At 35.8% G+C, this 24,880-nt stretch overlaps 1 protein-coding gene across 2 annotated transcripts in view; it reads left to right on the top strand.

Moving 5' to 3' along the window:
- AP3B1 (adaptor related protein complex 3 subunit beta 1) overlaps positions 1 to 24,403 on the top strand; it is a 290,480-nt gene extending 266,077 nt beyond the window's left edge. For both annotated transcript variants that reach the window (XM_067569102.1, XM_067569101.1), the window contains exons 25-27: positions 1,295 to 1,392; positions 6,869 to 7,007; positions 23,647 to 24,403. In XM_067569102.1, coding sequence (XP_067425203.1) covers positions 1,295 to 1,392; positions 6,869 to 7,007; positions 23,647 to 23,800 — 391 coding nt within the window. In that variant the 3' untranslated portion in view covers positions 23,801 to 24,403. The remainder of the gene's footprint in view (positions 1 to 1,294; positions 1,393 to 6,868; positions 7,008 to 23,646) is intronic.
- Positions 24,404 to 24,880: the final 477 nt, after the last annotated feature.

Below are 24,880 nucleotides of genomic sequence, written 5' to 3'. Positions count from 1 at the left end.
ATCAACCAGTGCTGTTTCCTACATTAGCCAATATATTTTCAGACTTCTAAGGTGAAAAAGTTATTTTAAAAAATCAATAACAAATGTTTGAGATTAATTTAAATACCATGGATGTTAATCAATTGATTTTTGTACTTCTAATGATTGTACCAATATCTTTAAGTAGGATAACTCAGGCATACCAGCAATCAATATTTTTTACTGATTATTTGGCACACCAGTTAATGAAAGAATTTTTTTTTCTAAAATTTCACTTGCCCTATAGCTAGATTTTAATTGTAAATGCAGATAATTAATTCTTAGCTGGATGTTGCATATTGTAATCAATCAATGAAACATGGTGATGGGAATATATTTTGAATTTCTGTAAAATTAGCTTCAGGTACAAATAATCTGACCCTTGCAGAGAATGAGATGAACAGTTGTTTGTCTTTTGGAGGGGGAGGTGTGGAGTTAAGAAGGAATGTGTAGCCATATGTTGGTTTTTAATAGCAAAATACTGCTGATGTGCTGTTTTGTTGTGTTTTTTTTAAACTGTCCGAGGTTATGAAAGCATACCCAGATATGAGAGTTTCCATAAAGGCTTCTGATCAAGCAGTTGCCTACTTTTTGCTATGCCAGAAAATAAGATGTTTTCAGAATTGAACTGAGCCTGATTTTGAAAGGCAAGACAAGTTTCTCAGACAACATTCTGTGCACTTCCAAATTATGTCCGTGTTAAATTTACAGTTGTGACTCTATTATTGTTAGATCTTTTTTTGTTTAGTAAAATGTTTCATACTAAATAGGAAGATTGATAAAATACTTGTTCCTGAATATTACAATTTGCATAAGAAAATTATTTGAATTTACTGGTGGTATTAAAACAAGAGAATCAGAATCTTGCAAACTCACATTATTTGTTATGTTGTTGCTGATTATTGAACGTTGCAAATTATCAAGTGAACAAACTTTTTTTTTAAATCCTATACCATTAATTTTTGGCAAGTGTATAGTTTAGTTTCCGTTACCTGATACTTTATAGTCGAGAAGTAAATGGGCATATCAGTAAAAGTGACATTAAAAATACAAGAGCTCCCTGCACCATCTTGCTGTTGCATCTATGCTGGGAAGTAGGATGAGGCAGCCAGATTTCTGGTGAGAATTAGCAGGATTTTGGATTAGCAAAGTGAAAATCAGAAAGGTAGGTTCTACAGTATCAGTCGATAACATGTTTGCTCTGATTTTATTTTGGATGTATATAATTTTCTTACGAAAAACATTTGTTCACTTTGTGTAATTTCTCTTCTCTTAGTACAAAGGAAGATCACTTCAATGTTAACATTCAGCCCCCTGTTGGAGAGCTACTTTTACCTGTCACTATGTCAGAAAAGGATTTTAAGAAAGAGCAAGGTGAGAAATATTATTTCAGTAACTTTGATAAATGCTTTTTTGATTTGTGTGCCACGCGCTGCAATGCTTTTCACTCACACATCTATACAGATGCCCAGAAATCACTTTATGTATGTAGCTATTGATGCTATTCTGTGGGTTCTCTTTCAATCTTATACTAATGGTTTGGTTTAGAAAATACCTTCAAAAGCGCACACAGTGTGCATTCCAGTGGTACTTGATAACTGATTAATATATCTGGTAAAAACAAACAAACAACCCCTCCTCATACGTAGTCCATAATCAACCTTTCGTCCCTGAGAGTTATGGTTTCCTAACATTACTCGCTAATGCATTTCATATTAGTGCTAATGGCAGGAATTTTGGACCCACCAGCTCAGAGAAATAATCCAAATATGTATTAATACAATGATGTCTGTTTTTATTAGTCTTTATTCCAAGGCTATTGCTAGTGTATAGTTAATGTACCTTTTCTCCCAACTATTTTGAAGTTAATTAAAATCTTACCCATTTAAAACAACGCTTCTTACTATTAAAAACAAATTCTTTGACTTCCTGTTGGAGTAGCCTTTTAGAAAGGAAGCATGTTGTTGTCTATACCGCAGCTGACAATTTTCTTAATGTAGTGCTTTTAGAGAAAATAGGCGTCTCTGTAAAATGCATGATTGTGGCTTGGCCTAGACTCAAACACATTTGGTAATTTGAATGGTTCTTACTACATGAATAATAAAAAAAAAAAAAATAGTGTAGCTGGCTTTACTACATATTAAATTGAGCAATCCACACAGATAAGAATTTTGTTCAAATTCACTGTAGTAGTTTTAAAGTCCAAAAGCTTGAGTTTTGGATGTATTTTCAATTTTATAATGGTGTATTCTCATCCATCTCAATGAATGGGGATTTACATGCGTAAATCCTTTCCCACTGCGATGAGAATGTACCCACGGGACTCCATCTCGATGCTGTGTAAAGCTCCGAAACCCAGTATATCTATCAAGCAGTCAAGAACACCAATGAGTAATCCTGTTCAATACTATATATTATGAATAATCACTTTTGCATCATTTCTTAGTTACTTTTATATTTAAATGATTAAGAATGCAATCCAAGTGCTACTTGTATTATTTTCTGTGAAGTTGATCATTGCAGTGAAAAGTTAGGATTGTAAATTGTTTTTCTTAACCAATTGATACTTATTTGCTGTTCTTACCCTTTGCTGGCTAAAGCCTGCCTCACTGCTTTACACCTGCTCAGGAAACTAAGGTGAGTGATTGAATGAGACTTTGGCACATTTGTTTTAAACTGTTCCCTTCTTAAAATTGTAGCTAGGGGTATACTGTAAGTAAAGAAGGCTATTGTACTGCTTCCCCTGCCTTTTTTGTTTGCTTGCTTGCTTGATATTTTGATAGTTTTCTATGCTGTGCTATAACTGAGGGCTTTTTTTCCCCCTGACTGGCCATATAGAACCATGAGAACATGGAAGAAGTGCACTTTGAGAATAGCTGTGGTCCTCTGTGGAGTTGTTGCCAAAATTCCTTTTTCTTCTGCCATTTTACTTCTATGGTTGTTGATTATTTGTCTGAATAAATCTGGCAGCTGTTTGCTATGTTTAATAGAGCAGAAAGGCTACTCTGAATAAAGCTATTTGAAAATTTGTTTATATGAAGTATTTATAAATCCATGAAGGTCTCTTGGCATTTCTGTATCGTTCTTTCTGTCTTGCTGAATTCATTCTTTGATGCAGGACTTGATGCTGGCAAATTTACCACAGGTTTAAAAACCCTGTATCGTATCTTTTTAGTTATAGATTTCAGCTGCTTTAGAAAACTCGGTAATAGAGGTCTCAATTCTAAACTTTACATGTGTATTTATTTGTTACACAGATCTAAGAACAGCTTGGAGTATTTTAAGAAAATTCCTACATGGGCTTGCTAAATGAAAATCACAAATCAAAATAAGAAATGAATTTCCTCACATTTTAGCAACGCAAAACTTACTAGAGTAAAATACAGGTCAATTTAGAAGTTAATGAATGTGGTTCTATTCCATGCTAACTTTGATTTTACTTCATTCTCCAAATGAATCTGTTTTATACACTTTATTTTTCATTTTCCATGATTTTTCCTTGTTTTGGACATAAGATGTTTCAAACCTTGTATCCAGAGATACTTTGTTTTATGTTTGTATTCAGAGTTAATAATAGCAAATGGTGGAGGGTGAAAAGAAGGAGTGGCGGCAAATTTGTATGGGGAAAAATTAGAAGATACACATGGCTTGTAAAAATATTTGTCTAAATTGCATGTGCAATCTATTAGGAATACAAAGGAGGGAATATACAACATTTTATCAATATGCAAGAAAACAATTCATGGTCTCCATCTTCACTCAGGTACACTATGGTGCTTTGCATTGTGTGTCAAATTTTGTGTATTTCCTTTTCCCCCATGACATAAGAAGGAAGGGGACAGTCAGGGTGCTGAATATTCATGCTTGTGAAGGTTTCCTGGTGGCAACACTAGAAAACGGAAAGCCGTATTTATTTATATGCTTTGCATCATATGCTGAGCTGTGCCACAGTATCTCACTTTGCTCTCAGTTCTGAACTGGGAAAACCTCTTTCAGGATGATTAATTCTCTATCCACTGAGCAGCAGCTTAATTAATGTTGTGTTTTTGTGATTTGACCATTTGGAAGCAATGGACAAATTAATTTTGTGATTTTAAATACTTGTTTCAGTGTTTTAGGCTTCAGTATTCCATGCCAGATCTGCAGCACTTACTCAGACAAAACTCCACTTCGCTTAGGTGGGAATTCTGCCTGAGTAAGAACTGTAGTAGAGGGGCTTCTATTCGAATATCTTGCCTGATTCCATTCCTTTTGAAATCAGTGGCAAAAGCACTAGGATTGAGCTCAGTCTTCTCTGATCGATGATGATATATCAGATATATTTTGTATGAGTATAATTTTTTCCAGTTGCATTTTCTTTTATTATTCAAACTGTGTATTTTTGGTTCATTGTAACAATTAGTTAACCCAAATTAATTACCTTTCTGTGTGCTGACCAAAGTTTTCTTAGATTGTAATGAGTAATGCCACATTAAAAGTGGCACATGTTTTTTATAACTGGTTATTCATTAGTATTTTTACCGTTAACATTTTTATTTTGAAAGTATATACACAGTTGTTTTAATCGGCTTCATTTTATAATCCTTTTCATAGATAAGAATGTAATTGATAATTTTGCAAAATTTTTAAAGTAAGTCAAATATACCTGGCACATTTTAATTTAGAAATGCCGTGGATTAAAAAAACACAACGTTTACTTAATTTTATTAAGATTTATGTATCCAACTTGTGTTCCTAATAAGCAAGATGCTAATTCTCTAAATGGTCAGACATTTACTATTTTCTGGCCCTTAACTACCACAAGCAATCATATTTGATGCCCCTTAATTAGAGCACCTTTTTTTCTTTCTAGGTTCTTTTCCACCTCAGCAATCGAGACAATACATTTGCTTACCATGCTGCTCTCCTAAGTGTTCTTTTGCATGTAAATTAATCTTGATTCAGTTTACACTGTCATGCTGAGTGGTACAAATTGCCTATAACAATAAAACAGCATGAGTTAAAAATAAAGGGGGGTGGAAAGGCAGATTGAATGTGTGCCTTACTTGATAGGATGTTACTTTGCTTTACGCCAATACATTAGTCAACGATAATGAATCTTCTGTTCTGAAAAGCATGGTTTAGTTGATTTTTTTAATTTTACTTCAATGGAGCAGTACCTTGTCTTTTATAGAACAAGTTAGACAAACCATTAATGACAAGAGTGTTAAGGTTAAATATGAAGCAATGCATTCACTTCTCTGAGTGCTATCCATCTTTCCATTTACAGAAGCTTGACAAAAGTACTGGCTTTGTACAACATTTCCTTTAATTACATGCTGTGGGAAACAGGCTTTTAACATAAACATAGTAGCATTCATTTATTCAGCATTTGCTCTTCAATAGAGCTTAATGGAGAAGGTTTAAATCCTAAATGAGTACACACATCTCTCAGCAGTGTTATGTCAGTCCCTGTGCTCTGCTTAAAAGCAGTTTTAGATTGCTTATGTAGTTTTTAAAGCTTTTGCCTAATGTTGAAGTTAAACAATCTAAAACAAAATGTACTGTTTCCAAGGTTAGATAATGCTAATTCTGATTTTTTTATAGAAGATACATATTCATTTTTGTTCTTTTCATGAGTAAATCATGTTCTAAAATATCCCTATATTACTTAATAATTGCTTTGTTTTATCCAGAATTTCAGGTTTTGTGACAAAAACTGATTCTAATGTATGTATATGTTGACTTTTGAAATCAAATGTATTAAGCATCTGAATGGAATTTGCCATATATTATAATTGTGCATACATTTCTAAAAGGGTGGAATTTTTGAGAATTTTAAAAGATTTTTATTACTTAATTTTATTTGGCATATAAATATATGAAACTGGTTTAACTATTTGTCACTTCTACTTGAGGTCCTACATTTCATCGTTTTTACCAACAGTTTTTAGCATCTGAATATAGCATAGATTCCTGCAGAATTTTCATATAAGGACATGCATAGTGTGAAGCTATCTAGGGGCTTTTTTTCCCCCCTGAATTTTAATTAACATAGATGACCTGCTAAATGCTCTTTTAAGCACTGGCTGTTGATGTAAGAAAAAAAATTTCTTATAATTCTTCCTGAATTACATTTCTCCTTTCATTTTGATTCCATTTTTTTTCATACGTTAGCATGGAGGGTTGATATTTTAGCTGTATTTTGTAGTGACATTCAAATTATTTTAATTCAACATAGTTTGTCATTACATTCTTTAAGAGACAGATACTAGCTGAGTGAACAGTGTTTTTCAGTTTCTACTCTGATAAAGTTAAAATTATTTTCAAGAACTAAACTGATCTGATTGATGACTAAGAAAATAAATGAAATTCAGAGAATAAACTGCAATGAAATTACAACTGAGAATAGTGGTTTTATTCTCATGTGATTGAACAAGTTCTTTAGGTCTGGCCTGTAGTTCAAATTTGTCTTATTTCAGAACTTCTTTGTTTAACATTTCATATCTGTACGTTAGCTTTGTTCTATATTATGTACTCTTTCTGAAAAGGAACCACTTTGGCTGTACAGTTTTATTAATATTACATCATCATTCGGTTATTACTGTTCTCTTTTCAATAACATTAAATTATTTTAAATTACAAGTTAAAATTAATTTGGGTTTTTATTAAATCTACCCAAATTTTTTAAAGTCAGTTTCTTGATAAATTGTTTAATTTTGTATGTTATTTTCTAGAAGAGAGACAATCTAGAAAAACAAGGTTTACAAATCTTTTTGCTCTTATTCAGTAACAAGCCAGATATCTGTTTCTGTAGATTTCGTAAAGAAACCTGAAGTATTATAAAGAAATACTTCTCTTAATATTTCAGGAATGCTGACCGGAATGAATGAGACATCTGCAACAATCACTGTTGCTCCACAGAATTCCACCCGACTTGTGATACTTGAGAAGGTGGTAAAGGCAGCAAACCTGGGTGTAGTTCCATCTGGTCAAGATAACATACACAGGTAAGCTAAAACGAACACATGCAGTAGGAACAAAGTGATTCAGTGTCAATGTACGTAATCTTACATTTGTAGATGTAGATATGTGGAGTTTCACTGGAGAAAAATGAGTGTACACGTTCAGAGTTCCAAAAGGCATTTTTTTTATATTTCCTCACAGGTAAGTATGATTAAATTGATTTAGAGCTTTTTCTTCCTTTTGTATATCCAAATTTGGTAAACATGAAAGAGGACTAATGTCAAGCTACTTTCTCCATTCAGATCTACCAATCTGCCTCCATCCTGACTTACAACACTCTTTACTAATCCATTTCTGGGTCTCCTTTAAAAATATCTCTATTTAGTTCAAAATGCAGCAGCCTGTGGCAGAATCAGTAGTCAGGAAGATTTTATCATCCATGATCACGTCAGAAGAGACTCCTGACCTGGCTGGCATCACAGAATCCTGACTGGATGTTGATGTTAATTCAGGCTCAGATGCTAGCTCTTCTCATCCTCCCTGTCTACTGAGGAACCAAAGACCTAGATTCATTAAAGACCAGTCAGAGTAGCCAACTTTTTCTAGTCCAACCTCAAGTACAAAAGGGGCCACCTAGAGAAAAAGGGTAAGATTTTCAAAAGTGCCTAAATGACTTTGGAGCCTTGCTCCCAAATATGATTTAGGCACCTAGGACCATAAGTTCCATTGACTTACTTTGAAATTTAGGTCACTTTTGAAAAATGTTGGTTAAAATTTTCAGAAGTCATACAATTGTGGCAAATCCAGAGACAAGTCTAACGTGGATGCAGTTAATTTCTATACCTCTAAACACCAAAAGTTTTCTAAGAGACTTCACTGAGATACTGTTTGACATGGATATGACATTCCCACGGTTTAATGTCTGGAAGTTGTCCAAGTTGACAAATAGTTTCCAGTATGGCCCAAAACCACCTACCCGAGCTTGGCTTTTCTCAAGTAATCTCTACCCCTACTTTCACAACTACTCAATCCCTGGAACTGATTTCTAAACTAGATGAGGATTTAGGAATTGGAAGATATACCTGCCAGTTCTGAACTGAACACCCTATCAGTTTGAGATCTGAGCACTTCCTGTTTACGTGCAAGAAAAGCATTTGTCTATTTCTGACAAAATCACCCACTTCTGAAAGAGCCTCTCAGAATGTTCGGAACCACTCATTGCACAGAGGACTGATAATCTGATACATTCCTTCCTTTGAATTTAGCCCATTCATATACCAGGATGTCTTGGAAGCATTACAGGAACAATGAGTCACCTGCATTTCCCTGTGGGATTTGATACGGTCAACCATGGAATACTCAGACATGATCAGATTAGTAGGGTAACATTGGATATGACTACACTGAAGCTGAGAGCGAGCCTCACAACCCAGGTAGACAGACTTGTGCTAGCTTGCTAAAAATAGCAGTGTGGACATTGCAAGTTGGGTAGCAGCTCAAGCTTTCAAGCCCACCTGACCCCCTGGTCTGAGCTCCAAGCTACAACATCTGTGCTGCTATTTTTAGCATGCTAGTTCAAGTCTGTCCATCCTAGCTGGGAGGATTGCTCCCAGGTGTAGACATACATACTAAGATGAATTCAGTCCAGTGGCATACTATGTCTCAGGTGTCTGCTGCAGCCGCTGGCCATAGAGCTTTCACTCTGGCAGATGGAGCCGGTTTGCGGGATGCTGCCAGGTACAGCAGTGGCGCCAATCACTCCCTATGAGCGGATCTTAGGGGCACTGTAGGGCATCAGGCAAAGTAGGGTTGCCTCGCCCCATGACCGTAGGAGGAGGAGGAGGAGGATGCTATGGGCAGGGCAGCCGGCAGAACCTGGGAGCCATGCCCTGGTCCGCCACTGTTTCAGTCATTTCCATCAGACCACACTCAGTCACCTGGTTCAGAGTTCTCATTTGTTGAGTCCTAGAGGGGTCCATGCTCTCCTCATCAGCATCTGTTTTAAGGCTAACGGACACTGTGAAGGACAGATTAGTGTATACAATATACAAATTTTATCCAGCTCTAACTATAACCTCCACATCTGACCTAAAAAACTCAGAGCAAGACACTCTCTTGATGAAGGCACTGGACTGGGACTCAATCTAGGTTCAATTCTTGGCTTAGCCACCAACTTCTTGGGTGACCTTGGGCAAGTTACTTCAGTGATGTCTACACAAGCACTTTTGTCGGTAAAACTTTTGTCGGTCAAAGGCTATATCTACACTAGAGACCTTACAGCAGCACAGCTGTACTGCTGCAGCTGCGCCACTTTAAGGTGTCCCATGTAGCTGCTCTTTGCCAATGTCAGAGAGGCATAATTAAACCACCCCCAACAAGAAGCGGTAGCTATGTCAGCAGAGAGTGTCTCCCACCAACATAGCACTGTCCATACTGGTGCTTCTGTTGGTAAAACTTATGTCGGGGGAGGGGAGGTGTCTTACACCCCTGACCAACAAAAGTGCTAGTGTAGACATAGCCTTACTCTCTCTTTACCTTAATTCCATATCCATACCCCAGTCTCACCAGTGCTCCTAAAATTTGTTTGAGGCATGTCAAGAAGGCTGTATCTGTCCATCAGAGAACTTTATAAACAAAGAATTTTTTTAAAATTGGGTTGTCACTTTAGCTACTGTCTTTTGGCTGATGCTACATTGGACATTTTTAAGAGTTTGGCAGATTCATGGCCACTGGCGTGATACTATTTGGTTTCTCTGGCTCAGCCTGTGTCCCCCACAGTATCAACAACAAATAATTTTCCATCCCTACCATTCATGGAGGCAGACTTTTGGGGGATAATTGTGATAAAGTGGTTGAATATTTTTTGAGATAAAATGTTTTGCCTCTCCTTAGTCAAAAACCAGACTGATTCCCAAGATCAATGCAGTTTTCCTCAAAAACCAAAAATCTTCAGAATATCATGCCAGTGTCACAGAACACATTTTCATTGCATGTTGTGTTATAGTAGAGACAAGAGGGGTAGAAAAATTTAAATTCAGATTTTCTCCATGTCCCCTTTCCTATTCATTCCTTTAAGAAGGTGGCAAAACATACCCATGTTCTCACTGTGTAAAAACATATCAGAAAATGGGGTCTGTCTAAAAATTTCAAATGGTTATTACTTTGAATTTGCCTAAGGTTCGTCAAACTCAGTACATTTTCTGTACTTGTCCTTAAAACTCAAAGGAAAAAAAAAGATTCTAGAAACAACTGCACCCAAAACTACTGAGATTTTTATGCTATTCTTCCGGTTTCTTCAGTCAAAGGCACGTTCTCAGTTCCTAGGCTGAAGTATTTAGGAGAGCTTAGCGCATAGCCTTAGATTTTCACTGGGTTTTTGCCCCAATTCAAGGTGGAATCTTTTCAGTCTGTAATAGGAGTTGTTTAATGGGGAGAATTTTTAGCATCCACAGATCTGCAAAAATTATCTTTTTATAATTATTGCAGCTTTCTATCAGAAGTACACAAGGCTCAGTATTAAATATTAGTGTGTGTGTGTGTGTGTGTATATATATATATATATATATATATATATATATATATGGTTTATTTTGTCTCATTATTTGATATTGACAGATGGCTGCTACTACAGTCAGAATTTTTCACTTGGAAGAGTTATTTAGTATTTAGTCGGTTGGGAAAGCCAAGTTTTTTCTCAAGAATATTGTTTAAAAAGTGGTTCATTCCTGGAATTTATCATAAATTCTTAAGAGATGACTAGATATATTTCGGGATCTAGTTTGAGCTTGCTTAAATATTCATTGGGGCTGGGTGCCCTGGTCACAGGGATGTCTGCAAAAATGAAATCACTAGCAATCATACATCCGCTATAAAAATTCAGCTCCTTTGCTTAATGTCTTCTTGCTTCCACTTAATGCTATTGTCCTTGTTGTACAGCAGATTTCTGTATTCCTTGATAGCCTTGCAATGGAATTGAAAGCTTCACACTTTGGAGAAGAAATTCAGTTTTAGAGAATGTCAGGAAATTGCTTATGTGGTATATTCAGCCTGCTCTTCTTCTCATGGTATGTGCACGATCAGATCTTGATTGGACCACTGTAATAGACTCTAGACTCACGTAAGTGAATAAGTGGAATCCTTCTGAAGCCTGAGACAAATAACCAGTAACTTTTACAACAAGATCCAGAAAACATTCTCTTTATATTAGGCTATAACATGGGTACATAAGAATGGCCATACTGAGTCAGACCAATGGTCCATCTAGTCTAGTATCTTGTCTTCTGACTCTGGCTGGTGCCAGATGATTCAAAAGGAATTAACAGAATAGGGCAATTTCAAGGGATCCAAGCTTTGTCATCCAGTCCCAGCTTCTGACAGTCAGAGGCTTAGGGACGCTCAGAGCATGGGTTGGAGTCCCTGACCATCTTGGCTAATAGCCATTAATGGACCTATCCTTTATGAACATATTTAATTCTTTTTTTAACTCAGTTGTATTTTTGGTCCTCACAACATCCCCTGGCAATGAGTTCCACAGGCTGACTGTGCATTGTGGGAAGAAGTACTTCCTTTTGTTTCCTTTAACCTGCTGCCTATTAATTTCACCAGGTGATCGCTGTTTCTTGTATTATCTGAAGGGATAAATCATACTATTTTAGTCACTTTTTCCACACCAGTCATAATTTTATAGCCTTCTATCATATCACCCCTTAGTCATCACTTTTCTAAATTGAACAATCCCAATTTTTTAAATCCATTTTAGGAGAGAAGCTGTTGCATACCCTTATCATTTTTGTTGCCCTTCTCTATACTACTTTGAATTCTAATACATCTTTTTTGAGCTGGGGAGACCAGAACTGCATGCAGATTCAAAGTGTGGGCATACCATCGATTTGTACAGTGGCATTATATTTTCTGTCTAATGGTTCCTAACATTTTGTTAGCTTTTTTAACTGCTGCGGCACATCAAGCAGTTGTTTTCAGAGAATTAGCCACGATGACGCCAAGATTTCTTTCTTGAGTGGTAACAGCCAATTTAGAACCTATCATTTTGTATTTATAGTTCAGATTATTTTTTCCAATGTGCATTACCTTGCATTTATCAACCTTTAATTTCATCTACCATTTTGTTGCCCAGTCACCCACTTTTATGATGTCCCTTTGTAACTCTTCACAGTCAGCTTTGGAGCTGACTATCTTGAGTAATTTTTTATTGTCTGCAAGCTTTGTCACCTACTGTTTACCCCTTTTTCCAAATCATTTATGAAAATTTTGAACCGTACTGGATCCAGTACAGATCTTTGGGGGACCCCCACTATTTACCACTCTCCACTGTGAAAACTGACCATTTCTTCTTACTCTTTGTTTCCTGTCATTTAACCAGTTACTGGTGCATGAAAAGGCCTTCCCTCTTGTCCATGACATCTCCTTTTGGGTGCAAAATATGTAATTATTTTTTCTTTCTCCTGTGCATCCTAGAAAAAAAAGTTTTCTTTATACCTTTGAAAGAGTTAATCTTCTGCATTTAATCCTATCAGAAAATATATTGACAATTTTCCTCTGTGAGATCTCATCTCTTACCCAGGTGCTTCCTAAAACAATTGAGTAACCGAAGTCCAAATTCTATGGATTTAATTCACCATGGAAGCTCAGTGTGTTGCTCAGAATAGTGTACTTTTTTGAACCTGTGGCCACTGTTGCTTTAGACTTTTGTTGTTGTTGTTCAAGTGGTATTTTTAGATGCAGTTACTTCTGCCAGCAGAGTAAGCAAAGCTATAACTTTGTCTTGCAAATTCCTATAGCTTGTAAATCCTTTGGGGCCGGGACTGTGCCTCCCCTTTTATATTTACACAACCCACCTACTGCTTTGAGCAATAACGGAAATAAATACGTAATATTTACTTTTTACACTAACAGACCTGAGAACAGTGCCCCAATTTCATTCCAAAGTCAAATTCCTGCTTTCATTTTCTTTACTTTTTTTCCATTGTGAAATTTTACTTATTTTGGAGGAATTATTAAAATAGAAACCCCAGTAAAATTCTGATGCAGCTATTTTTATGCATAACATTTTTATTTGACTTTTTTGTTTGTTTGTTTCCAGGGTGGTGTGTAGGAAAGAAAACTATGCAGTAGAACCTGTTTCTGCTCTTGCCTTTAGTATTCATTTTTTGTAGTTCTGGGAACCACCTGAGTTTATTTGTTGGAAATATCTGGTACTTATCTCCCTTCCCCCACCTTTTTTTTCTTTTTTTCTTTTTTTTTTTTTTTAAACAGAAAAAGCTTAACAATAGCCATTCTAACTTATTTGCTTTGGCCTGCACTGTGCAGCTTGATATTAACTCCTCAAAGGATTGTCTCCACATTGTCAGTGTGGATGCTGCTACAACATTACTACTGATGCAGAGAAGTTCATATTGCCTGGTATGACACTATATGGATCTATAATGAATTTATATAGTTTAGTGACCTGTCTAACATGCATGAACAGTTGAACATCTCATTTTTCAGTCAGCCCCAGTATACTGGCCTACATAATAAATTTGTAACATATACAGTATGTTGGAGGGAGGACCCACTTAAATGAATGCCTTTTAAACTATTAGACCTATTGAGATCACACATTCTTTGCACCAAATAAAAACAAAGGGAAAAATACAGTGAAAGACTTTCAAATAAATACCTGATTTAGGTAAACAGACATGTTAAAAGAATAACATGCACCAAAAGACAGTCAAATAAGAGCGGATCTGTCAGATGAATGCATTTGCTTGACAGGTAAAATAATTTTATATTGTAACAAATTTTTACTGTACTTGAACAAAATATCAGATAATACAATCTATTCCATTGTATCTTTGTGACTGTTACAAACTTTGCATTCAGTAGTGAATGAGTATAATAGTATACACGAACTTGAAGAACTACCTTCAAATCTTTGTTTTTTTACGTTTTTAGAGTAAACTATAATCCACTGTTTTGCTTCTATTAAATTCAATGGACCCAAATCTGAAACCAGCTTACATGCCTATTAGGCCAGTGTGCACTTTACAGCCATGTATATAGGCTGTGCACTCATTTACCTATTCTGGAGAAGATTAAACTATTTCAACTATACATATTGTGTATAACGTGTTTGTTTTCAAGAGGAAATGTTTTACATTAAAAGATAAAATAAAGACTATTACGCTAACAAAATATGTAATATATTTAAGGAGAAAAATCTTATTTTTAGAAGCAACAAACATGCTATAATCCTCCTTAAACATGAAAACTGCAATCAATTATGTGAATATCTTTTTTTCTTTTAAATAACTACTTATTTCACAGAGATTATGAAGATCTTTCCATGCTTAAAGTATTTTTATTTACTAAAAATCTCAAAAGGAGTGTAGGTAGGCATTAGGTTAGGCAGTGACTGGGGTAACTGCTCTAGATTTTGTCTTTCTATAGTGGTTTTTTTGCAGTTCAGATATAATGATGATGAGGACCATATAAATATCTAGATAAACTCTAGGACAAAAAGCATACTAAGGCTCTGGGACCCTTTCCTCCATTGAATAAAAGCAGTCTGAATGACTCTGCTCATGGGCAAGGAAGGACTGTTAAATTAGTAGGTGTCTGTCTGGTTTCCTGCCAGTGTGGCACATTTACCATAGACCATTCAGTCCATAAAATAAGAAGATGAATAACCGAATTAGAGAAGAGCCATGTAAATTGCTTTGTGCAACTAAGGTCATCAGAGAACACTCAGAAATTGTTTCTCAGACTATCATCTACCATCTCTTCTCCAAATGGGCAATAATGTAAGTTGCTCCCCATGCTTCAGGAGAAATTCATAGCAGTTTTATTCCATTCTTTTTCATGTTTTTTAAGAAACCTGGAGGGTTGAAGACAGTACTAGACTTTAGGATTCTCAGCTTACCCACTATGAACAAGAAATTCCAGATTGAGACATGAGCCTTGATCCTCACCAGCATTCATCTAGAGAATTTCCTCATCAGTTTACTTTCAAGAAGTGAAATTGTACATCCCCATCAGATGTAGCCACTAAAAGTTCCTCAGGTTTGCTTTCATATCCTTCCATTTCCCTTACAAACCCTACTTCATTTGGGCTTTTAACAACACCCAAAGTGCTCACAAAAGTGTGGTTAGTCATTGCAAACTTTTGCATACTTTATCGAAAGGTTGGAATGACTTACACTTCTTAAAAACCATGGCCTTCTTGTAATTGACAAAGTACCATATAATGAGACTCAAGATCATGCACATAAAAGGCACCTAAGTGTCAAGCAGATTGGTTCAAAAAGATGGGTGCACCCAGGGAAATGGTCTCTGAACACTACACTTTCATCTGTCACAAAATACAGTAACAGCTCATCAATTTGTTGGCAGTAGCAGACACAAGAGAAATCTGTTGCTCAAAGATAAAAGACCAGATGTGAAGAACACACTGGACCTTTTTCACTGTTCCTTTACTTTGGTTTTATGCTTGTGTAATTCCTTTAGGGTCAATAGAATTGTCTGTTTAAACTGGAATAATGGAGTGAGGGAATCAGGCCATCCCAAGGCTACCTTATACCTGTATTCCTTCCCCTGCTTTTTCTTCTTTTAGCCTTAGTCCATCTGTATGAGGTCGGATTTTGGAGTCTTTCTTCTCCATTCCAGTCTGTCTTGAAGCAGTTTCTTGGAAACTCCATGGCTAATCAGTACTCTTGTATCCATCCATCTTGTTTTGGGTCTTCCAGTCCTTCTCTGACCCTCCACTTATAAGTTAAACACCCAGTTTCCTATATATTTTTCCAGTCTTTTTTTCATATGCCCAAACCATCTAAGCCTGGATTCCCTCAGCTTTTCTATAATTGGTACCACCTTCACACTTCCCCTAATTCATTTCTTCCAAAGATGATCCATCCTTGTAACTCCAAGCATGCATCTTCACATTTTCATTTTCACCATATTCAAGAGCTTCACCTGTCTCTTCCTCAGTGCCCAGCATTTGGTGCCATACAAAAGTATATTACTTCTCCTCCACACCCTGAAACCCCTCCTGATCAAATAGTCCAGTATGATATTAGCTTCCCCAATCTCATGGCCATCTGAGCTATACTGCAAATTGATGTAGCTAGGAACACACTTGTCATAGAACTTCCTCTTTAGAGGATTTACTCACAGAGGGCCTGATCAATGAGTGAAATGAAAAACCCGAGTCTAGCAGAGTGGATACTGAGCAAAGTTAGATGAGCTGAACTACCTATTCAGATAATCATCATCCAATGCTCTCCTGGCATCTATCAAAGAATCCACATTTAGTGACATGGAATGATATGAGGTGGCTTGGAAAGGAACAATGACTACCTCATCTACATATTTTCTGTTGTGAAATTTCTTCAGGATGGCCTAACCATGAGCCAACGCTCTGAAGGGACACCTGGCAGCAATAACGTCAGTCCTCCTGCTTTGAGATGGGAAAGGTCATTATCCTCTTAACCCAATATAGCTGGATTGCATTTCATTGTTGGAGAAAATCAAACCTCGAACTTCTTATTGTCCTTAATCTGTTGTTTCACGGTCTGTTACAGCTTTTGAAACAATGAGCTTAATAGCCAACTCATTCCTAACTGTTAAAATGGTCTTTGTAATGGCCATCTCTTCTTTCCAGACAGCATCAGAACTTAGAAGCTTTGTTAGTAGAGATTTCTTATCTCATATGTGGCCCTAAGGACACTCATCTCTGTAGCCAAACAAATCTTTAACAGAAATCACAATATTCTCCTCCCAGCATTTTGCCCAAATCCAAAACACAAAAATGCAACTATCGCATTCCTACCTTTCTCATAACTTGAGCATCTGCAGTGATAGTTGAGAATCCTGACACTTAATCCTTAAAAGGAAAAAACAGTACAGGAAGTCAAGTTCTGTTCCTGAATTTTCACCCAAAACAAGAAGAAAGAAAGCCCACTATGATGTCATGTCTACCTAAATCAAAAATATACTGGGGACACATGTAATTAAGGAGGATTATGAGCACATTACAGCAGATGAGTATTGAAGTCCTGTGTATTGGTGGAAGAACAGCAACCTGATCCAATATACATATTTTCATAAAATACTAAAAAATGGAACTCTGCAGTGTCCTCATTGATTCATCAATAGCTTCCTCTGTCCTCCTGTACTTCAGCCTGATATTCTGATTGTGCTTACCCCTTCCTATCATTTCACTATCTGTCACATGCCAGACACGGTGGATTTATCAGACTCTCTCTGAGGAAAGTGAGTTTTGATTTACAAGACAATTTCTGTTTTCAAAGAAAGGTATGCCTGCTGATCAATCATCCCCCCCCACCCTTTTAGTATGGGCACAGTCTAATTGGGGGGTATTTTTTGTGTGTGTATGTAGATGCACATGTATGTATGTATGTATGTATTCTGAATCAATCTCAAGGATCCAGCTGGGAAATTTCTTTTGTGTGTGTATATCACCTTTTCAGTTTTTAGTAACTTTGGAAGAACTCTCTGACCTAAAGTTGGTGTGCAAGTCCCATCAGCTCAGTGTTCACTATATATAACAGCTCCAGCTGTAATAATGACTTTCAGGAAAAGATTCTTACAGGTTGTTAATGACCAACTATGTTAAGCCTCAGGCCTTTCATACCTCCAGCCAGTAATAAAATGCCAGAAAATGCCCTCCCTATTATTCAGTATTCCTTAAGTAAATATTTTTCCCTAATTCAAGAGAGAAGTAGAATGTTTTAAAGAAGTATTCAGAGGCTATAGCTAAAAGGTGTTGCCACGTTTCTTCCCCAAGTGTTTATCATTCCAGTAAATGAGACTTTCTCATTGGTAATAAAAGGTCTATACACTGAAAAGTGCTGAGTGCTGGTAAAGTTTTCGGGTATTATCAGCATTCAGAGAGTTTGGTTAACAGGTATGAAATACTTCGACTGAGTAAACATCTTTGTATAACATCAGTCCATTAGAGTCTTTTAACTCCTTAGATACGTTGTTTAATACAAGCAGCTAGAATGTTTCTTATGGGGTTAATTAAAAAAAAATACTAAGAAATTAATGCAGATTACCACCATTTTAAACATGTATGTGAGAGCTATTTAGATCTTAAATTAATCAAAATAGATTGTTCAATCTTAACTTGTTTGGTGTCCACTAGAGGACAGCACTGCTTTTGTATCTGAATGCATTAAAGGGCAAAATATGTGCAGCATTTTCTTTGAAAAAACAAACAGCGACCTCTGAGTCAATTGTTTAAACAGAAAGCATTTAACATTTGCAAAGCTAACCAAACATGAGAATTTTTTAAATTTAAAAGATCTGATCATTTTTATTTAATTTTACTTTGTGTCAGACAAACTATTTTCTGTGATTAATACATTTTTGCAAATGGAAATTTATAGCCGGTTTTCAAAAACAAAGTACATAATCCTCAAATGCTTATCATGTTAAATGTCTGATTCCCTAAGAACAGAATAGTACGGGAGAATAGAACAGATGAAAGAACAAAACAGGTTAACTACTGTATGTTTAAGGTTGGTGGTGAGGTGGTAGTGTGTTGATCCAAGTTCTTAACTAATCCAAGTTTTGAGAAGCAGACTTGGGTTCTCAGGCTTCAGATGTGGAATAGATTACTGAGCTGATGATAGATATTTGATGGAGGAGTCTGAAAGTGTATGTAGCATCCTCCCTGACCATTTCATGGAGTAGACATAGTAATTAGGAGATAAGTCTTACAGGCTTATTTGCACGTCTGTTTTTACAGCGGTACAGCTGAGGCCAGCCTATTGGAATCTATTTTTGGCAGAAAAAATTAAAATGCTAAAAATTAAACTAAAAATGCTACAATGCATACCTGGTCACAGTTTATCCATAAAATAACATGTTTTTCATTAAACACCCAAATGTTTAATATGTTCACATCAAAATATGTTGTGCTAATAGAAACAAGTATGTTGAAAATTTTAAGGAAACTTTCTAATTCAATAAAATTGTTTTTCAAGACAGCATGAGACACTATCTGAAAAGGGAAAAGGAGGTGATATCAAAATGGCTATAAAACCATTTCGGTGGTGTAAATATTTTTAATCTCATTTTCTCTGCTTTTTAATAATTTAACTGATGCCAGGGAAGTATTTTGTGAGAAATTAAAATTGCTAGTTTTAAAAATAAAAAATATGATTTTTCACTTTTTTCTTCTGAATGTGTTTCTTCTTTCTATTTTCAATACATTTGAGATTACATGCTTTGGTCACCCCCATGTCAGAACCATATAGACGTATGCTGTTGAAGCTGTCCCCACTATTTCTTTATTCAAGTTCTAAAGTTTGTGACAGTTAAGCAGTATAAATAGCCAGTATTTTATCATTTTTGAGATCCTTAGGTAATTACAAAGTTAAATTTGTGTATAAATATAATATTAACCAAGGTAAGTCAAAACTTTATAGTACTGAAATTACAAACGTGTATTTATTTATTCTTGTTAACACATTGGAAAATAGTACTTCATAGCTGTTAATTCTGATATTTGGAAGTAGAAGACTGATTCACACCAGTATTTCTTACATACATTTGTTGTGCAACTTCATTACACATTTGTCAACTTCGGACTAATTATTTTTGTACAGCTAGGGCAGGGCATTGCATCTTGTGATCGTCTTTCTTACTAATAGGATTCTGTCTGCTTCAGCAGGCAGTAATTGAAGGTTTCATGTACAGGATAGAAAAAAAAAAGTTTTAGCCTGAGTGGGCCATTGTCACAGCTTCTGATAACCAGCAGAACAGAAAACAGGAGAAAATTGAACTTAGAATAGAAAAATCAGAGACCAGGAAGATTGTCCATGAGAAGAAAAAGTATGTCTTAGTACTGTTGAATTAACTGTAGCAAGCTTTGTTTTGTTGTAAACAAATGTTCTGTTTGTGAATATGCTGCTAGAAATTAACTCATTGTTTTACATAAATATTGAATATTTAAGAGCAGGTATTTAGAGTAAATTACTATTTTTTGCATTATATCTTGTAACTAAGAATTTCTGTATTTTTAATTATTTGGACTGTGAATTTTAGTCATATTATGTTTACAGAAACAGAAAATATTTTCCAATTTTTATGTACAGTGGATATCATTAAAAAGTCAATATTTGATAAATGCTACCACATTGTAATATCTAAGATTCTCCATTTTTCCTTATTTGAAATAGTACAGAACTATATTTCACATATCACTGTTGACAAATGTTAATTTCAATAAAAATTGGTAACCACTATGTATATGCTCGTTGCAAAAAAACTTTTTGAAAGACGTGATGAGTTTACACTGACGGTCTCAAGGATGATGGACGGGCTTATTTGACTTACCTTTTTTTTTTTTTTTTAATCTGCTGGGACAGGTTTTGCACATGTATAACATCCTCTCTGCCTACCCAAGCTTCAGTGCTTTTTTCGAAAGGAAAAAAAAAAAACCTATAGCCCAGTATATGTGAGTAATGCTATAAATGACACACGTGTGCTGTAGGAAGAAATATTCTGAGAAGAAAACTTTCATTTTCAAGTTTTCAATCTGTTTGATACAAACAATGGTGGGAGGAGAATAAAATAAAAAATGAATAATAACTGGATCCTCTTTTTTAATAATACGGAAGCCATCTTAAATATATTGTTTAATTGTATAAAACAATTGAAGTATCTCAGATACCACCATTTTGTAACTACTGGTAAAAGTTTTTTTTTTTTCCTTTTTTGATAGCAAACATTGAACTTGTACTCATTTACTGTTAATATTTTTCCAAGTTTATTGGTGTCCTACCTTCTGTCACAGCAGGCCCATTCCTAATAGCTATTAACATTCCACACCTAAATGATGTCCCAGGTCTTGTCTTTTCTGCCTCTACAGACAACTACTATTTACAATTTAAGCTTGCGAGATACTACAGTGTAGCTTTCAAAGCAACACTGAAGTCTAATTTCATAATAAATGGAATAGCTTCCTGCATTTGTTAGTGTACGCTGGTAGAAAAAGTAGGGATAAAAACTGATCTTGTGAGACAAAAAGTGGTGTGCAGCTTCCTATAAAGAGTAAATGCACTGTATATAAGTGATATATTTTCAATACGGAAGGATATTGAATGGTTTTCTGATATCTAAAAAACTAGTTGATAAGAACACAATTTTGTTAAAATCCTAATGGATTGACTATCTGATAAGTCTGGTAAGACTTCTTCTGTTTATCCTAAAAATCCAGATAGTCCTCAGAAAATCCTAATATAACAATCACCACTTTTAAATATCTGAATAATTGACACAAGTGGTCTTATTGACCATTAATCGTATATCCAAACGTCAGCTGCCTTATCATTTTGGAGCTGAGTTTAGCTTCAGAAATGTATATACCTTTTGAGCATATGTTTGTACTGTAGCTAATTTGGCAATATAATGGTCTTGTGGATTTTAGAGAACAGATTTTGCTTTCCACAGCCCAAAACAGATTTACAATTTAACTAGCTCTTTCTTTAACGGTGAAATAAGTCAGATTATTTTTCCATTAGACCTCTGCTTTCAGTAGGTGTTTTCAAATCAGTGTCCAATAGAACAGACATTTAATAAAGATCGTAACATGCTAACATTTTATGTTGAAATAGTCACCACATATTTAGATTCTGCAACAAATACACAGACTCTCATCTGCATTAGAGAATTTTTATTCTTAGTGCATATCCCCTACCTAGTGTTTTAAATGGCATGTGTAAAACTGTTTGACCAAAACTGACCTCTGTTGAGGCTTTGGACTCCATTTGCTTTATCATAACATTGACTTTATATCACTTTCAGTTTTTAATAGAAGGAGGGGTAAAAAGAGCCTTGGGGCTATGAAACACTGCAGGATCTCCAACTTCAGAGCTTTTTATGTGTGCATTCAAACATAATCTGCTTCTGTGTAGTCCCAAGACAGAAGTGTTAAGTAAATAAAGAGACTAATAAGACTATTGTTTACATAATTACCACCTTGTCAAAATCAACGTGAGACATTTACATTGTGAAGCAAATAGCCAAGATGACAGACAAAACTAACTAGCTAGTTAATTTTTATAGTGGTAGTTTTGTAGTTTGGTAAAAGTAAGATTTTAATATTAGAGGGAGAAGTGTTAGAATACATTTATAATCTGAACAACGGAAATATATTGAGTTCTGATGGGTAATTTTTGGGAAAAGCTTTGTGTCCTAAATTAGTGTAATGTGTTAGGAGATCTTGATGTGCTTAAAAATAATTTTTTAAAAGTTACATCTCATTTAAAGAGAATCTGCTTCCTGCTTAAGTAGCTAATATTTTAATTAAGTCTGGAGTGAAGTTTTTTGAGTATCTCCTGATAAACTCCCTCTTTTATGCTGATGGTAATTAAACAGATCCCTAAGGACCCCAGTAGGCGCTTTGCAAGGCCCACGCTAATTGTCAGACATGAGACACTGACCAGTTGGTTTGCTCTTGAATAGCCGACAGCGTGCTGTCAGCACAGCAGTTTTATTTTTATGTATTGTGAGCTGTTGTCAGGGCTAACTGGGTCCTTTTGTGACTGAAGATGTTGCGCAAATTGAGGCAGATGGCTCTGATTCAGACACGTGTCATTCAGAAAGGGGAGAGGGGATTGGCCCTGCAAAGTGGGGTCAGAGTAGGTCACAGACCTGCTCTACACTTGTTAGTGTTTTCAAAAGCCCATGTGCAGCAACTTTGTTGTTCTCAAATAACACACACGCACGCACCACACTTTGTGGTGCAGTCCTTGTGGAAAATGGAAGACTAGGCTGTTGCCATCCTCTTCCTTCCTGTCTCTGGGGCCTGGCTGTGCATGCAGAATGAATTAACAGGATTGACAGAAGTTCATTGTGCCTAAAATGGCTTTTCAGTCAATTGCAGTGCTTAAAAGGATAGTTTTGCTTTTAATTCCATGTAATTAGTGGATTCTTCATGTCTTGGAATTTAATAATGAAGCATTAGATCTCGCTTTTTTACAGTATTTAGTCAATAGAAAAGTGTGTCAAATATTATGGAGGTAAAATAAATTAAGGGCGGGGGAGATCTGGGGTTTCAGAATGATTATTTTGTTATATAACATCATTTCATATAGTCATGTTGGGCATTAAGTTTGTATAATTTAAGAAAAATTAATTCATCAATTGGCATGCAGATAAAACATTTTCAAAAGGCTGCATTTTAACAATTAGAAAATACGTAACATCTTCACAGCACCATTTTTAATATTAGATTTAGTTATTTTGAGTATAAAATACTGAAGTTTATCCTTTAACTATGAATACAATTGGTTTTAAGTAACTGGTGCATAGTGGAATAGTTTCTTTCGATTGAAGTATAATGTGTTAATACACAAAATTAGAGTCTAAACAATAATTTTCTTTTAAAGGGACTTTCTTATCCATAATACTAAACAAAAAATCTTGCATTAAATCTGTGTCTTTATTAGATACTAAAATCTAAATAAGGCCATTGATGCAGCGTTGTACAAATCCTTTTTCTGAGGAATTTGTAGGGGGGATTTAGGGGTTGCCCCTGTACTGAATTAAATTGAAAAAGTTTGAAATTTAAACTAATTTAACTTTAGAAACAATACACTGCCAGCATTTGGCTTTATATGAAGGCCTTCATGATTTTTTTTTTCTTTCCTCCAGGTTTGCAGCTAAAACTGTGCACAGTGGGTCATTAATGCTAGTCACAGTGGAGCTGAAGGAAGGTTCTACAGCACAGCTCATCATAAACACTGAGAAAACAGTGATTGGTTCTATTCTACTGCGGGAGCTGAAGCCTGTCCTGTCCCAGGGGTAACCTGCTTACATCTGGACTTCAGAATCTGGCACACAACAAAAGTGCCTGGCATCCACTACTGCTGCCTTTCATTTATAATAATAGCCCTTCCATCTGGCAGTGGGGGAAGAATACACTCTTGACATTCTTGTCTCCTGCTTTAGAATGCTAGTGTGTATCTATCATGTATGCAAGTGTTTTTTTTCTGCCTGCTAACCAAAGAACATATATTTTACTGTCATTTATCTACACTCTTAAAATATTTCCTGGTTGTTGTATCCTGGTACTTTCTCTCTCTTTCCTCCTACTCCCCCCTCCACTTTTTTCTGCTATAAAAGACAAATATTCAATAATAAAGTTTGGGGAAAATAAGCTTGCCTGAGCAGTGAGCTAAAATGGAAAAGAGAGACTCCAGCAGAATCTACGACTAGGTACATAGTATAGAATGGATGTGTTGTATAAGAAGTGTAAAAGGATAATAGAGTTACTACAGAATGTCATTGTCCCGTGAAGCTGCTTGTAAGCTTGAACTCATACATATTGTAAACGGTTGTTTCCAGCTACTGCCATATTGTCAAATATTTCTAAATGTTAAGACTCCAGTAAAGTAGTGTTATGAATGGACTCTCTTCTCTTTTGTTTTAGTGGGGAACTTACTATATACACATCATTATTGATTATATAAATCTTACCCATTTGAAGTAATATCATATGAGGGTTGCATAAAGCCTGAGGATTTTGGCTTTATGAAGGTGGAGTCTACAGGGCATTGGGCAGGAAGAAATTCATTCCCCTAATCTAGGGTCAGCAAGGAAGACTGTATACTGTGCAGCCCTCACCCCACCCTACCCAATTCCCATCTGCTGTGTCTGCTGCTCAAGTTTATGGGTTGGAATATAGTGTTCATGTTCTTGGTGTGTAAGTCTGTATAATTGTGCACCAGTGCTCTCAAACCAGCTCATCCCTAAAGTGGCCTTCCACAGCAGTTGATATGGGTCCACTGCAAAGAATATTTCCACATACACTGAGGTTCTGCTGGTAATACTGCACAGTAGCTCAGCCAGCAGGCCTCTTGCACAGCCTGTAACATCTAAGTTTCTA

The sequence above is a fragment of the Emydura macquarii genome, unplaced genomic scaffold (assembly GCF_026122565.2).
Source record: "Emydura macquarii macquarii isolate MOO-44397 ecotype Brisbane River unplaced genomic scaffold, CSIRO-AGI_Emac_v2 contig_2897, whole genome shotgun sequence".
Taxonomy (NCBI): Eukaryota; Metazoa; Chordata; order Testudines; family Chelidae; genus Emydura; species Emydura macquarii.
Note: the sequence above shows the minus strand (reverse complement) of the source record. Positions and strands in the feature narration are given on the sequence as shown.